At 36.2% G+C, this 12,670-nt stretch overlaps 2 protein-coding genes across 2 annotated transcripts; both read left to right on the top strand.

Annotated features, from left to right (window-relative positions):
* Positions 1–432: 432 nt before the first annotated feature.
* Positions 433–1,402, top strand: LOC137822624 (peptidase). The gene is made up of 2 exons (XM_068627538.2): positions 433–820; positions 1,096–1,402. Exons 1-2 carry the CDS (start codon positions 576–578, stop codon positions 1,181–1,183), a joined length of 333 nt encoding a protein of 110 aa, XP_068483639.1. The 5' UTR covers positions 433–575; the 3' UTR covers positions 1,184–1,402.
* Positions 1,403–5,625: 4,223 nt separating this feature from the next.
* On the top strand, positions 5,626–6,669 carry LOC137822175 (uncharacterized). Its single transcript, XM_068627077.1, has one exon. It carries the CDS (start codon positions 5,626–5,628, stop codon positions 6,667–6,669), a length of 1,044 nt encoding a protein of 347 aa, XP_068483178.1.
* Positions 6,670–12,670: the final 6,001 nt, after the last annotated feature.

The following is a 12,670-nucleotide window of genomic DNA, read 5'->3' as shown; positions in this document are numbered from 1 at the left end:
CGACCGAGCAAAACACCTTACCAAACTCCTACCATGAAACGTCTACCTGATTATCTAAGAAACAACCAAATTAACAAAAAAAAAACATTAAATTACCATCCTCATAAAATTCACTGGGTTTAAAACCCAATTAAAATACCCAAAAAAAACACAATGGAACTTTGTGGAAATCCACGACCAAAGATTTCCAAGAAGCACAACCAAAGCAACGAAAGATGCTTGCGAGGATAAATGGTGGAGTCATTGTCTTCCATAGAGCCAAATATTGACCAAAGTTTAGATAGTTGAGTTTTATAGGAGCAAGGAAGAAAACATGTTTGATATCGAAGGAGAATAATTTTGTATTTTAGTTTTACAAAATGGATGATTCCTTTGAATAATGTAGATAGTGAATGTTGTGATAAATGTAAGCACGAAGAGAAGAAAGTGGAAGCATGGAGGGAGGAAAGGACATTAAAGAGAAAGGGGTAAAGCGTTGGAGGAGCGTTGGGGTAGCATTTAAAGCTCCTGCGCCTAACAAACTTTAATCCCAACTTCTTCCCACACCCTCTCTCAAACTCAACCTGCACCACATCATGTCAAACGACGCCGTTCTCAGAACCTCTCTTCTCTGGCTGGCAGCACTTATCTTAGCGGTTTCCGTATTCACCCACTCTTTCAAGAAGATGATGGTGACCTATGTGTTTGGAGTTCTTGGGATTGCCGCGCTTCTCCTTCCTGATTGGGATTACTTCAACCGTGATTTCTCTCGTTGGCCTTACCCTATCACTGCTGAGGAAAGGGCAAATTCTCCACATGCCCAAGGATCTGGATTTCTAAGGTGCCCACTTTTTCTCTTCTTTATCTTTGGATTTCGATTAATCTCTCCAAATTCAAACTATATAATTTTGCTTCACTTTTCAAAGGTTAATTAGTAGTTGTACCTACCGACTTGAGGTGGAACAGTAGTGATATCACAAAGAAAATAGTACTATTTATGGTCATTGGATTGGAATAGAGGGTATTAAATTCAACAATGTATTCATTATTTGAACAGTGTGTATAGATGAATGTTGATTCAATAATTTGTGATTAGAAATGTGTTGTCTGATACAGGTTTGCCCATTCTCCTCTAAGGGTGATTGTTTATAGTGTGGTTTATGGATGTGCTATGTACAAATGGTGGGAGTATGTATCAAGCTAATGATTAACAAGTTTGTTTAGCAGCAGAAGCTGCTGATTCATCTGAATCCCATTTTTAGCTGTAAGGTTTGCCTTTTTCTTGATTTAATTTTTTTAGTTTTGGTGGTATCCATAAACCGCACCAGTGATTGTTGAAGAGCTTCTTCGTTTTTATGCGAAAATAGAAAATCGAAAGGAATTAATTAGTAATTTTAAAGAAGGTCAGGTTTTGGTGGTGTTATTTTGTCTTTTGTGAAACATTTTCATGTGATAATTAAACGATGAAGATGCACTGTACTGAGATATACAGGCAAAGTGAGAGTTCGTATCTGATATGGATATGGAATGGAACAGAGGCTTCTTCCACTGGACATGTCTTTGTCAGATACCTAAATCACTATATTCTAAATACTTGAATTTTTCTAATCAAGTTATGTGTGCTTTAGATGTTTTTCTAAACTTTCAATTATATATTTTTAGTTTTAATTTAAATAATATTAATCTTATTAATATATGATTAATTTTTCATAAAATTACTTAATAGTTGTTTTCTTTAAATTAGATATTTAATAAATTATAGAATTTTGATTTAACTTCCTAAAAAATAATTATTTACATTTTATCTTGATTATTATATTAGTTATTTTAACTAATATAAGACTCTCTATAAGGAAAAATGTGAGGTTTTGGATATAGCATAATTATATATGAGAAATGCTAGACACATATAATTATAACTCAATCTTTATGTAACATCACATACAGATGTAAAAGATGTTCTTTAGTTCTACATGCAACTAGAGAACATTAGATGTAAATGTGATCAATGTTCTTTAGTCTCACATCTTATAAAAGAATATCATATGCAAATGTATTGCATTGGATCTTCTTTAATTTCCTACTAAAAATTTTTACTCTTATATGCAAATCCAAAAATTTCAGACTCAGCATGCATTTCTAGACCTTCAAACTTAACATGTAAAATAAGGTCAAAAGTTTTAGATTGTGTGAGAAAATATTCAACACCTAAAATCCTAATGTTTATCTTGTTCAACCGAAACAAAATTTATAAAATCTTCCAACTACTTTAGGGTATGATTGCATTCTAATTGTCTTAAAGGATAAACTGTGTCTAAAAATGAATTTTAGTTTAGTGATATTTTAGACATAAAACTTAAATTTAATTTCTTTATTAAGTACTTAAAGAATTCAAGCTTAAGAAACTTAATTTTTTTAACCTAAAAGGAATTATGTTTGAATATTTTTATATGATTAATGTTGATATTATAGTTTAAAGTGCAATAAAGCAATTTTTTTTAAAAGTTACATTTGGTAAAGTATAACCTATACCATTCCATTTGCAAAATCCTATCTTTTCTACGTTGATTTGAATTAAAAAAAAAACGTGATTTCAAATCAATTTTATCACTGCGATGTATTGTTTTTTAATAATAAATAATAATATTAATATTAAATATATAAATAATACTATTAATCTTTTATTTTATTAATTATATTAATATTAATAATTATACTAATAAGTATAATACTAATTATAATAACAATAAAATTTGACTATGTAATGATTAATTTTTTTTTAAACATTTATAAAATACTTCAAATCGAGTACTAGTGAAATTTAATTCTAACTTTAATTATAATTATCATAATATATATAATAATTAAAAAAAATTAAATAATAATTAAAATTTTAAAAATAAAATATATTGACACATTAACTACGGGTCGATGTACACGTTTCAAGGGACCATTATGAACTCATGTCTTACACAAATTTATACATCTGTCAGTGATTCAATGACATGGATCAAAACTATAGCAAAACTTTTATAACCATTAGGAACATGAACAAAGAAATTAATGATTTTATGATACTTTCCCAACTGAACCTCTTAAATACTAGTTTTCATTGATTGGCATTTAAAAGTAAAGTTTGACTTTTAATTGCTTTTATATCTTAAGGACCCTACCATTCTTATAGTACATCTGCATTTTGCAACCCATAAAATTTAACTCTACTTTATGTAATCTGAAAATTTATTTTTATTTTTTTAAATTGTATTTCTAAATTATGCATTTCATAATATATTAGTTTTAAACTGTTTCTAATATATTTATATTTGAATTAATTTCAAATACAATTAATTTATTTAAAAAGTATTTTTTGAGTTTTAAAGCAAATAATTTATTTAATAGAAAGATATTTTTCTTAATACGAACAATATTAACTAAAGTTAAACATTATATAAGATAATATCTCTTATATTAATAATCAAATATCATTGTTAAATTTAAAAATATAAAATTTAAGTATTACACGATCTTTGTTGCCTGATTTATATAATTGGTTGACGTGTAATATAAATGGTCCTATATTATTTGTGGTGTCTCAGGCTAACTACAATGTATTGTGAATTTTGTTCTGCACTGAAATATCTTCTGTCACATTTTCACACTCGATGAAAATATCCATAATCCTTCTAAATATAATTTACTAAAATTAAGATAATTAATTTAAATTAGCTGTCATAAATTGACCTTAAAGGTATTTTTTTTTCTAAAATGATTTCCAGTATTAATGATAATTTACACTTATTTTAAAAAATGTTTTAATTCTTTTAACCTCTATTTTTTAATATATTTATTGTTTTAATTTTTGTTGGATTTGCATGTGAATAGCTAAAATAAGGATTTTCATATAGTCATTCACATGGAGGCATGCGAAGAACATTAATCTAATAAATTTACCCGAACTTGTCCTACTTTTACAAAGAATAACTACTTTAATTGGGTTTCGAGTACTTGACACATTTTACAAAAGTTTATTGCAATAATTTAGTAACAAACTTAAAATTACATATGGAACTAACAATATAATTTAAATTAATTTATTATTTATTATTTTATACATTGGTTGAATCAAAACATAATTATAAATTCATGTATACTTTATTTTAATATATTTAAGTAAATTAAATTTATAAAATAATGTGACTATTTGGAAATTTTATCGATTCAAATGAAACTCAATGTAGATCAAAACATAATTGGCACCATGTTATCTTCCCTATTCATATAATGAATATATGAACAGTATGACTTATAATTTGTTTTCCCTGTTATGTAAAGTATCAAGAAGGTCATGGCTTTTGATGGGAGAGTTGGTTTGGTCCATAATCTAAGGCAACCAAAGTACTAAACTTCTTCAATAATTTTAGAGACTCACATTCTAGGTTTAAAATGTTAGTATTGAGGCCAATATTTTTTTTATCAGTAAAGATAATAAAATAAATATAGTAAAGATAATAAAATAAATATGGTACAAGAACTACAATTGTTCATATTAGAAAGTAGACTTTAAGCCTAATTCAACCCCATAAAATTGGTTCATGAAGTTGAGGTTTACAACCCACTTATATACAATGAAAGACTCTAATTTTTAGTCGATGTAGGATCTCCAACACACCCTCTCATGCCGAGATTGCAAACTCGTGCGTGAGACTATATATTATGGGTAGTCCGATAGCGGGTGACCTGATAAGCCCAACAAATACTCGCTAGGATAGGCTCGAAATGACTTTGATACCATATTAGAAAGTTGACTTTAAGCCTAACTCAACCCCATAAAACCGACTCACAAGGTTGAGGTTTACAACCCACTTATATACAATGAAAAACTCTAATCTTTAGTCGATGTAAGATCTCCAACAGTTCAACAAACAAACAAAAGATAGCAAACCAATTAAAAAGCCAGCAAACTAATTAAAAAGTCAGCAAACTTATTAAAAAGTCATACACCCTGCATTCAATGGTTACAAAAAATTAAGAAACCATAAAGGAAAACCATAAAATTGAGAGTTTTTTGGACCGCATAAATCCGTTAGGGGACCCAGAGGTGAGTCATAGTGGAGTAAAACGATGGGCTCTCCTACACGAACCAAAAGCAGCAAGTCTTGTGTTGGAAAGTGAGTCACCATCTAAGAAGGAGGTAAGCATGGGGGAACAAGTTGCGTTTGGAAGAGCAATGGTGGGAGAACCGTCAGAGCCCCCTTCTGGAGATGGGGGAGTAGTAGAGAAGTGCAAGTCAAACTCCCCGCACTGTGTGAGAAAGAAGAAAGGCCTTGGCGTTGTGGGAGAATCACGATCACATTCGAGGCGGTCGGCAAGGATTAGCGAAAGACGCTCCCAGGCGAGTACCTATCCTTGTATTACAGCTGGATTATCTGTAGCCTCACTTTCAGATAGAGATATTATGAACTGCAATTCTCGCATGGTTGCTCGTAGTAATATAGTGGAATCACCGGAGCTATGGGAAATTGGAAAGAAAATTGGGGTGTGGTGTCGAGAAGATGAACAGGAGGTTATTAAAAATTACGATGGTATGGAAGTAAGAGACTCGGAGATGGCGTCAGGACATAAAGAAGGGAATGATAATAGTGTCTTATGATTATTGTGACCTTTAATATAAGAGGATTGGGGGGAGGTACTAAAACTAGGTACTTGAGACACATTATAGCAAATGAGGGTGCTGATTTCGTGTGTTTACAAGAAACAAAAGTGAAGACTCTATCTGATGCTAAATGTTACTCTTTGTGGGGGGTCAATAAAGTGGGTTGGATACACTATGAAGGGGAGAATGGAAGTGGAGGAATGTTGTCAATGTGGCATCAAGAAGCCTTTATATATGAAACTCATCTTATGGGAAAGGGGTACATTGCGGTCTACGACAATTATGTTAAAGATAATCTGAGATGTGTTGTGGTTAACATCTACGTTGCCTGTAACTTGAGAGATAAGAAGACCTTATGGATGGAGTTATCTAATATCAAATCTAGCTCACAAGAGGCGTATTGGTGTCTATGTGGTGATTTTATTGCTATCAGAAGTCGAGCTGAAAGGAAAGGAAGCACGAATAGAGTGGATTACATAAGTGAGATTAGAGGTTCTATTGATGATAATTTGTTGTTGGACATTCCTATTGTGGGGAAAAAATATACGTGGTTCAACTCAAATGGGTTGGAAAAGAGTAGAATAGATAGAGTGCTGGTTACGGAGGAATGGATGGAAAAGTGGCCTATGAGCAAACAGTATGTACAACGAAGGGAAGTATTCCATCACTGTGCCATAGTGGTGAAGTCAATGGAAAAAGATTGGGGACCAAAACCTTTCCGAACCATTGATGCGTGGTTGTTAGAAAAAGGTTTTGGTGAGATGGTGAAGACTAAGTGGAACTCTTATTCAAGTAGGGGGAGCGGGTTTATGAAGATAAAAGAAAAGTTGAAGTGTTTGAAAAGGGATCTAAAACTATGGAATAGAGATGTGTTTAGGAACATTAACACAAGTAAGAAGAGAATTCTGCAAGATATTGAGGACATTGATTGTCAAGACTGCAATGAAAATATCATGGAAGATGCCAGGCTTAAAAGGTGTGAGCTGTTAAGCCGTCTCAAGGAAATTGATAAAAAACTTGACTCGTTTACATGCTAGAAAGCGAGAGCAAGTTGGCTCAAGAATGGGGACTCTTGCACAAAGTTCTATCACTCGACCCTTAAATGGAGGAGACTAAGAAATGAAGTTAAGGGTGTGGAGATTGGAGATCAGTGGTCTGAGGAACCTAGTACGGTGTAAAGAGAAGCAAAGATGCTTTTTGAGAAGAGATTTATAGCGACAAAGGATTTGGGAGTAAGACTGGATGCAGTTGACTTTAAAACTCTCACTGGTGAAGATAATCTGGGTCTTATAGTTGGGTTTACTAAGAAGGAAATTAGAGATGCTGTGTGGCAGTGTGAAGGCGCAAAAAGTCCAGACCCTGATGGTTTCAATTTTAACTTTCTGAAGAAGTGTTGGGAAGTCATAAAAGTGGAGGTTGTGGAAGCGGTGGAGCAGTTTCACGAAAATGGGATTATCCCAAAAGGCTGTAATGCCTCTTTTGTTGCTTTGGTACCCAAGGTCAGGGACCCTTCCAGGCTTGAGCAATACAAACCTATTTCGTCAGTAGGTGCTATATACAAAATTATAGCAAAGTTGTTGGCGGAAAGGATAAAGAAAGTCCTACCCTCTGTTGTGGACGAAAGCCAATCAGCGTTCCTGAAGGATAGAGGAATCCTTGATAGTGTGTTAATGGCTAATGAGGTGGTAGAAGACATAAGAAGAAGAGGGAGAAGTGGACTGTGTCTAAAGGTAGATTTCGAAAAGGCATACGACTCAGTCAGATGGGAGTTCCTCTATGACATTCTTCAGAGGATGGGGTTCCATCACAGAGGGATCATATGGATTCGAGGGTGCTTGGAAAGTGCTACTATATCAGTTTTAGTTAATGGGAGTCCTACAATTTAAACCCTCCAGAGGGCTAAGGCAGGGTGACCCCTTAGCACCCTTCCTCTATCTTGTAGTAGCTGAAGGCTTGGCTGGGTTGGTAAGGCAAGCTGTGAAGACAAACATGCTCTCTGGCCTTAAGATTGGAAGAAAAGAGGTCGATATGAGCCTCCTCCAGTATGCAAATGATACCTTGTTCCTCTGTGAAAACTCTTTTTCCAATGTGGTGACTTTGAAGGCTTTCTTAAGGGGTTTTGAGGTAGCCTCAGGTCTTAAGATTAATTTCCATAAATCAAAGCTAATAGACTTTAATGTTCTTAGCAGTGATATTGACTGCTACACATGGACTCTAAATTGCTCTCAGATGGGAAACAAGTTCAACTACTTGGGCCTAGAGGTAGGCGAAACCCAAGGAAGAAAAAGTTCTGGGAGCCGGTGTTATGTAAGCTTAAATCACGGCTTAATGTGTGGAAAGGGAGATTCCTGTCAATGGCTGGTAGAATATGTCTTATCAAGTCTGTCATCACGGCCATACTGTTGTATTATCTCTCTCTTTTCAAAGCTCCAAAGTCGGTATGTAAAAGTATTATCAGCATCCAGGGAAGGTTTCTCTGGGGTTGGGGAAAGGAGAAAAGACCGGTGGCTTGGGTTAGTTGGAAAAACATATGTAAACCAAAGGAAGAAGGGGGACTAGGTATCAGAGACATACGTAACTTTAATACTGCGCTCTTGGCTAAATGGAGGTGGCGTTATATATCGGAAGAGAAAGGGAGGTGGAAGGAATGTCTGGACTCAAAGTATGACCTGGAATATAATATTACTCGAATTCCTTTGAAATTACAGTCATGGTGGTGGAGAGATCTACGAAAGGTATGTGGGGGGGAGGAAGGAACAAATGGGTGGTTTCAAGAGGAGGTCGGATAAAGCAAGATTTTGGAAGGATGTGTGGGTTGGTAATACAAATCTCAAGACACTATTCCCTAGATTGTACTCAATATCAATGAACCAGGGTCAAAAGGTGGAAGAGGTAGGGGGTGGGAAGACTTGGGGTGGTGCTGGAATCTAAGGTGGAGGCGAGTAAGATTTGAATGGGAGACTCCTTTAGAAAATGCACTTGGTATACTTATATCTAATGCTTTTGTAAAAAGGGATAGAAAAGATGTCCGGGTGTGGAAAAGCGATGAATCTGGAAGTTTTACGGTGAGGTCGGCATATGAATGCCTTGTCAAAGCTGATAGGGGCCCACAGATTGACGCTTTCAAGTACCTATGGAAGACTAAAACGTTCCCTAATGTGGTGATCACAGCATGGAGGGTGATGTTGGGTAGAGTACCCACTAGAGAGTGTTTGAGGAAAAGAGGGGTGACGATGGACTTTGTGGTATGTTCTATGTGTCAGTCCGAGGAAGAGTCGTGTCAGCACCTCTTCTTGGACTGTAAACATGCCCGGAGTGTGTGGGCCTTGTGTTATAGATGGATTGGAATTTTGTCTGTCCAACACAATGACTGCTTAACTCACTTTGAGAGTTTTCACTTAATCCAATGCAGTAATAAACAAAACCTGGTGTGGAAAGGGGTGTGGGCAAATATAGTCCGGTGTATATGGGAGTATAGGAACCTTGTTGTGTTCAACCAAGGTGTAGTAGATGCGGAAGAGGTGTTCCAGAACGCACAACTTAAGTCGTGGTTATGGATGAAGCACAAAGTGCATAATTTTAATTACTGTTTTGCAGATTGGGTTCTGAATCCAATGGTATGTATTAGTAGTTTTAAATAAAAGGGCTGGTGTGCTGGTGCTGGGTGGGTTTCTATTGTTATGTGGACTGGCTGCACGGTTGTTGGGTGTTACTATGGGTGGGAGGTTATAGGTGGTGCAGTAGCTGGTGGGGTGGTTAAGTGTGATGGAGTGTAAAAGGTATGTGTACCAATGAAGAGCAGGACTAGAGGATCCTTTGGGGTCCAAAATAGATGATCCCACTTTGTTGTTTTGGTCAAGGTATTTCTTGGAAGAAGAGGATGGAAAGTCAATATCAAATTCTATCTTTAGGTAGTAAGTGATTTCTTTTCTATTGAGGAGTGCATCGGTGTCGTCCCTGGAGGAGCTGGCATGATCTTAGCACAAAGATTCAGGTACGAAAGCAACAAATACAGATTGTAAGAGTTGAGAAATGTCTTGAGGAGAGGTCCCTGTTATCAACACAATCCTCTATTTTTGGGTCTGGTAGGCTGCGATGCAATATATATGATGAGTGGAGGCAGAGAGTGGTGAGTGGAACATAAGTCAAAAGAAGTATAGATGATAAAAAGGAATCCTGAATTTTGGAGGTGATCAAAAGAAGAATGGCACCATAGATGACACGTGCTGATGGGTTATTAACATGCTACTTATGGATGGCATACATGATAGCTCTATCATGACAACTCCGTACTTAAATGAGGGATGTATGAATGGTGTTGTTATGCCCCCACGGAAGAGAGGTTGCTATGGCTGGAAGGTAAGAGAGAGTGGGTGGTTAATGGGGACTCTGGATTGTATTTAGGGGAAGTTGAGGAGAAGGTCTTAGTAGTATGGACAATCACAGTAACTAAACTTTCGTGGGAGTAGGTGCTGTTTAACGTGGAGTTTGGTTTGAGCTAAGGTGAAGTGGAGTAGAAGGGGTAGACGGATGAAGGCTCCCAACATATCAACTTTGATGGTTTATGGACCGGAGAGTAGATTTTCCTGCTTTGCTGGAATATACGAAATCCTAGAGTTCTTTGACGGGTCCTGCAAAGGAGTATCTCTGGAGTTGCTAATGTCAAACTGTAAAGTGCAGCTTCGACCATTCTTCGGTGCAGGTTTCATGAATCTATTGTAGGTGCTATAAGGTTTAGTGGCAAGTTATAACTTAGATGGAATGTTGGGCTGATTCTTTGAAATGTTCTGAGGCAACCACGGAACACAAATGTCAAGCTTATCATGCCTAAAGGAGTGCTATCAGGTGGTGGATGGTCTGGAGGTAGGACTGATTTAGGTGAAGCATAGGAGAGGTAACAACCTTCTTGATGCAGCCATAATACCAACAGGTTATGATGCTGGAACCTGGAATTTGTGTACGGTGAACTACTTTTACTCCATCCATTTGTGGGGCAATCAGAATGTGCCATGCTACTGGTTGGGGCCACGTTTTGGTAATTGGCATTGTTTTGGAAAGTGCTCTGTTGCTTTTATTTCTGCTTCTACTAGCTTTTTCGGTTTGTTTGTTTTGTAGGTTCTGGGTGCTCTGAATGTGTTAGTTGAACTCCCGAATAACAATTTATCTTGTTTAGGAGCACCTATCTGTTGTACACGGGTTGGGACACCCCTGAAGTGTCCCACTTTATATTTATTCATTCTTTGCTGATAAAAAAAAAAAGCAGGAAAGAATTTAACTCAGAAAACTGATGAATAAAGAAGCTGCTACTAACATCCATCAATCATTCCTTAACATGTATGTGACCATCATACCATAAGACGTTCATTAGTTTTAGCATAAGATTCAAATATATTACTACGATCTTCTCAATTGTGTATGACAGTGGGAATGCTTGGTACATTGTTCCAGAAACATCCTGCAACTAGTTCCTTCACTAAGAACACCACTATTTTGGCTAAATTCAAAAAAATATTGTCCTTCATAACCCCAACTAAGTAAATTTATCATAGCATCCCAACTCCTAGAGTCTGTTGCCAAGATCTAATAATTTACATAACTTCTTCATATGACTTGGAGTAACTCCGTAATATAGTTCTCTAGTTTCCATCACTTCCACTTCCAGTGAAAGTTCAATTATAAATTATGAGTGCTCTTGCTCAGCTTTTCCAAAGTGTATGTATCCCTGTTGGCCCACCCTTGAGTCTCTTCCTTGTTTTGCTCAAACGTGATGACCATATAACCTTTGTCCCATTCAACCTTCATGATAAGAAAGATCACCATAGATTATATATCTTTGTTCCATTCAGCCTTCTTATTAAGAATATCACCATAGATTCTTGATCTGTACAATATCGTCCCAATCCCTTATTTAACTTCTTGTTAGATCTTCATTTTCACCTTCTTTTATTTCTATCTTTCTCCTCTTTTCTTCTCACCTCTATCAGTTTCTCGTTTTACCCTTTTCTTTTAACCTCCATAGAGTTAATAGTTTGTAAACTTAGCGAGAATGACGGTGAGGGAGGAGCGTTGAAGGAGACATGAGGGACGTAAACCACAACACTCTTTTTACAATTACACCACGTTATTTTTTTCAAACTTCCTGGACAATCATGGGGAATATGACAGGATTAAGATTTTCTAAAGGTGGGCAAGGCTGAAAGAAGTCTCCATATCTCGTAAACTTAATAGGTGGGAAAGAAGATTTGGATTTGTGAGGTTTTTTGAGGTGGAAAATGCGGTTAGATTGGAGAAGGAACTTGATCAAATCTATATTGGCAACATGAGGGATGAGTATGATTAGAGTGAAGTATATGGAAGATAACTTGGTTCTATTAACTCCAAAGGAAGGAGAACAAATGGAAGACCTAATCAAGTTAAACAAAGAATGGTTTGAAAGTGTTTTTGAGGTTATTGATCCATGTCAAAATCCTATGTACCAAGCCATAAAATTGTATGGGTTAGATGCTATGGTCTACCCATTTCATTGTGGAATAAGGATTGCTTATCAAAAGTGGCTGGAGAAGGGGTCACTCTGGTATCTATTGATGAAGCTACGGGATCATGGGATAGTCTCGAGTATGCACGAATCCAAGTGCACCTGCTTAACTCTTGCAAAACACAGTTGTAGAAAGGTATACAGATCAATGAGCAAGTATAATATTAGCATTGATGAAGAGATATCCAATCAAGGTGGAGGTGCGTGTAGGTGCAGCTATAATCACTATGCATCATCCGATAGTGTATCATCGATTGATTCCTTTGTCGAAGAAATTGTATTCTTGGCGAGAAGTAGTGACGACGGGGGTGGGAACGGTGGAGGGGCGCTACGACGACCAGGGGAGTCCAAGGGGGAGAAAAGGAATGTTCAACGTTGAGAAAAGAAGGGAGCATTTGGAGGAATTAGCTGTGCATGGAAAGGTTCATCAGCAGAAAGGTGGCCCTTCTTACATTAATAAGGCAATATGTATGCATATGAATTCTAATGGTGGAGCAACTTTC

Source organism: Phaseolus vulgaris, chromosome 9 (genome assembly GCF_051622355.1).
Source record: "Phaseolus vulgaris cultivar YP4 chromosome 9, ASM5162235v1, whole genome shotgun sequence".
Classification (NCBI taxonomy): domain Eukaryota; kingdom Viridiplantae; phylum Streptophyta; class Magnoliopsida; order Fabales; family Fabaceae; genus Phaseolus; species Phaseolus vulgaris.
This window is presented reverse-complemented; position numbering and strand designations above follow the sequence as displayed.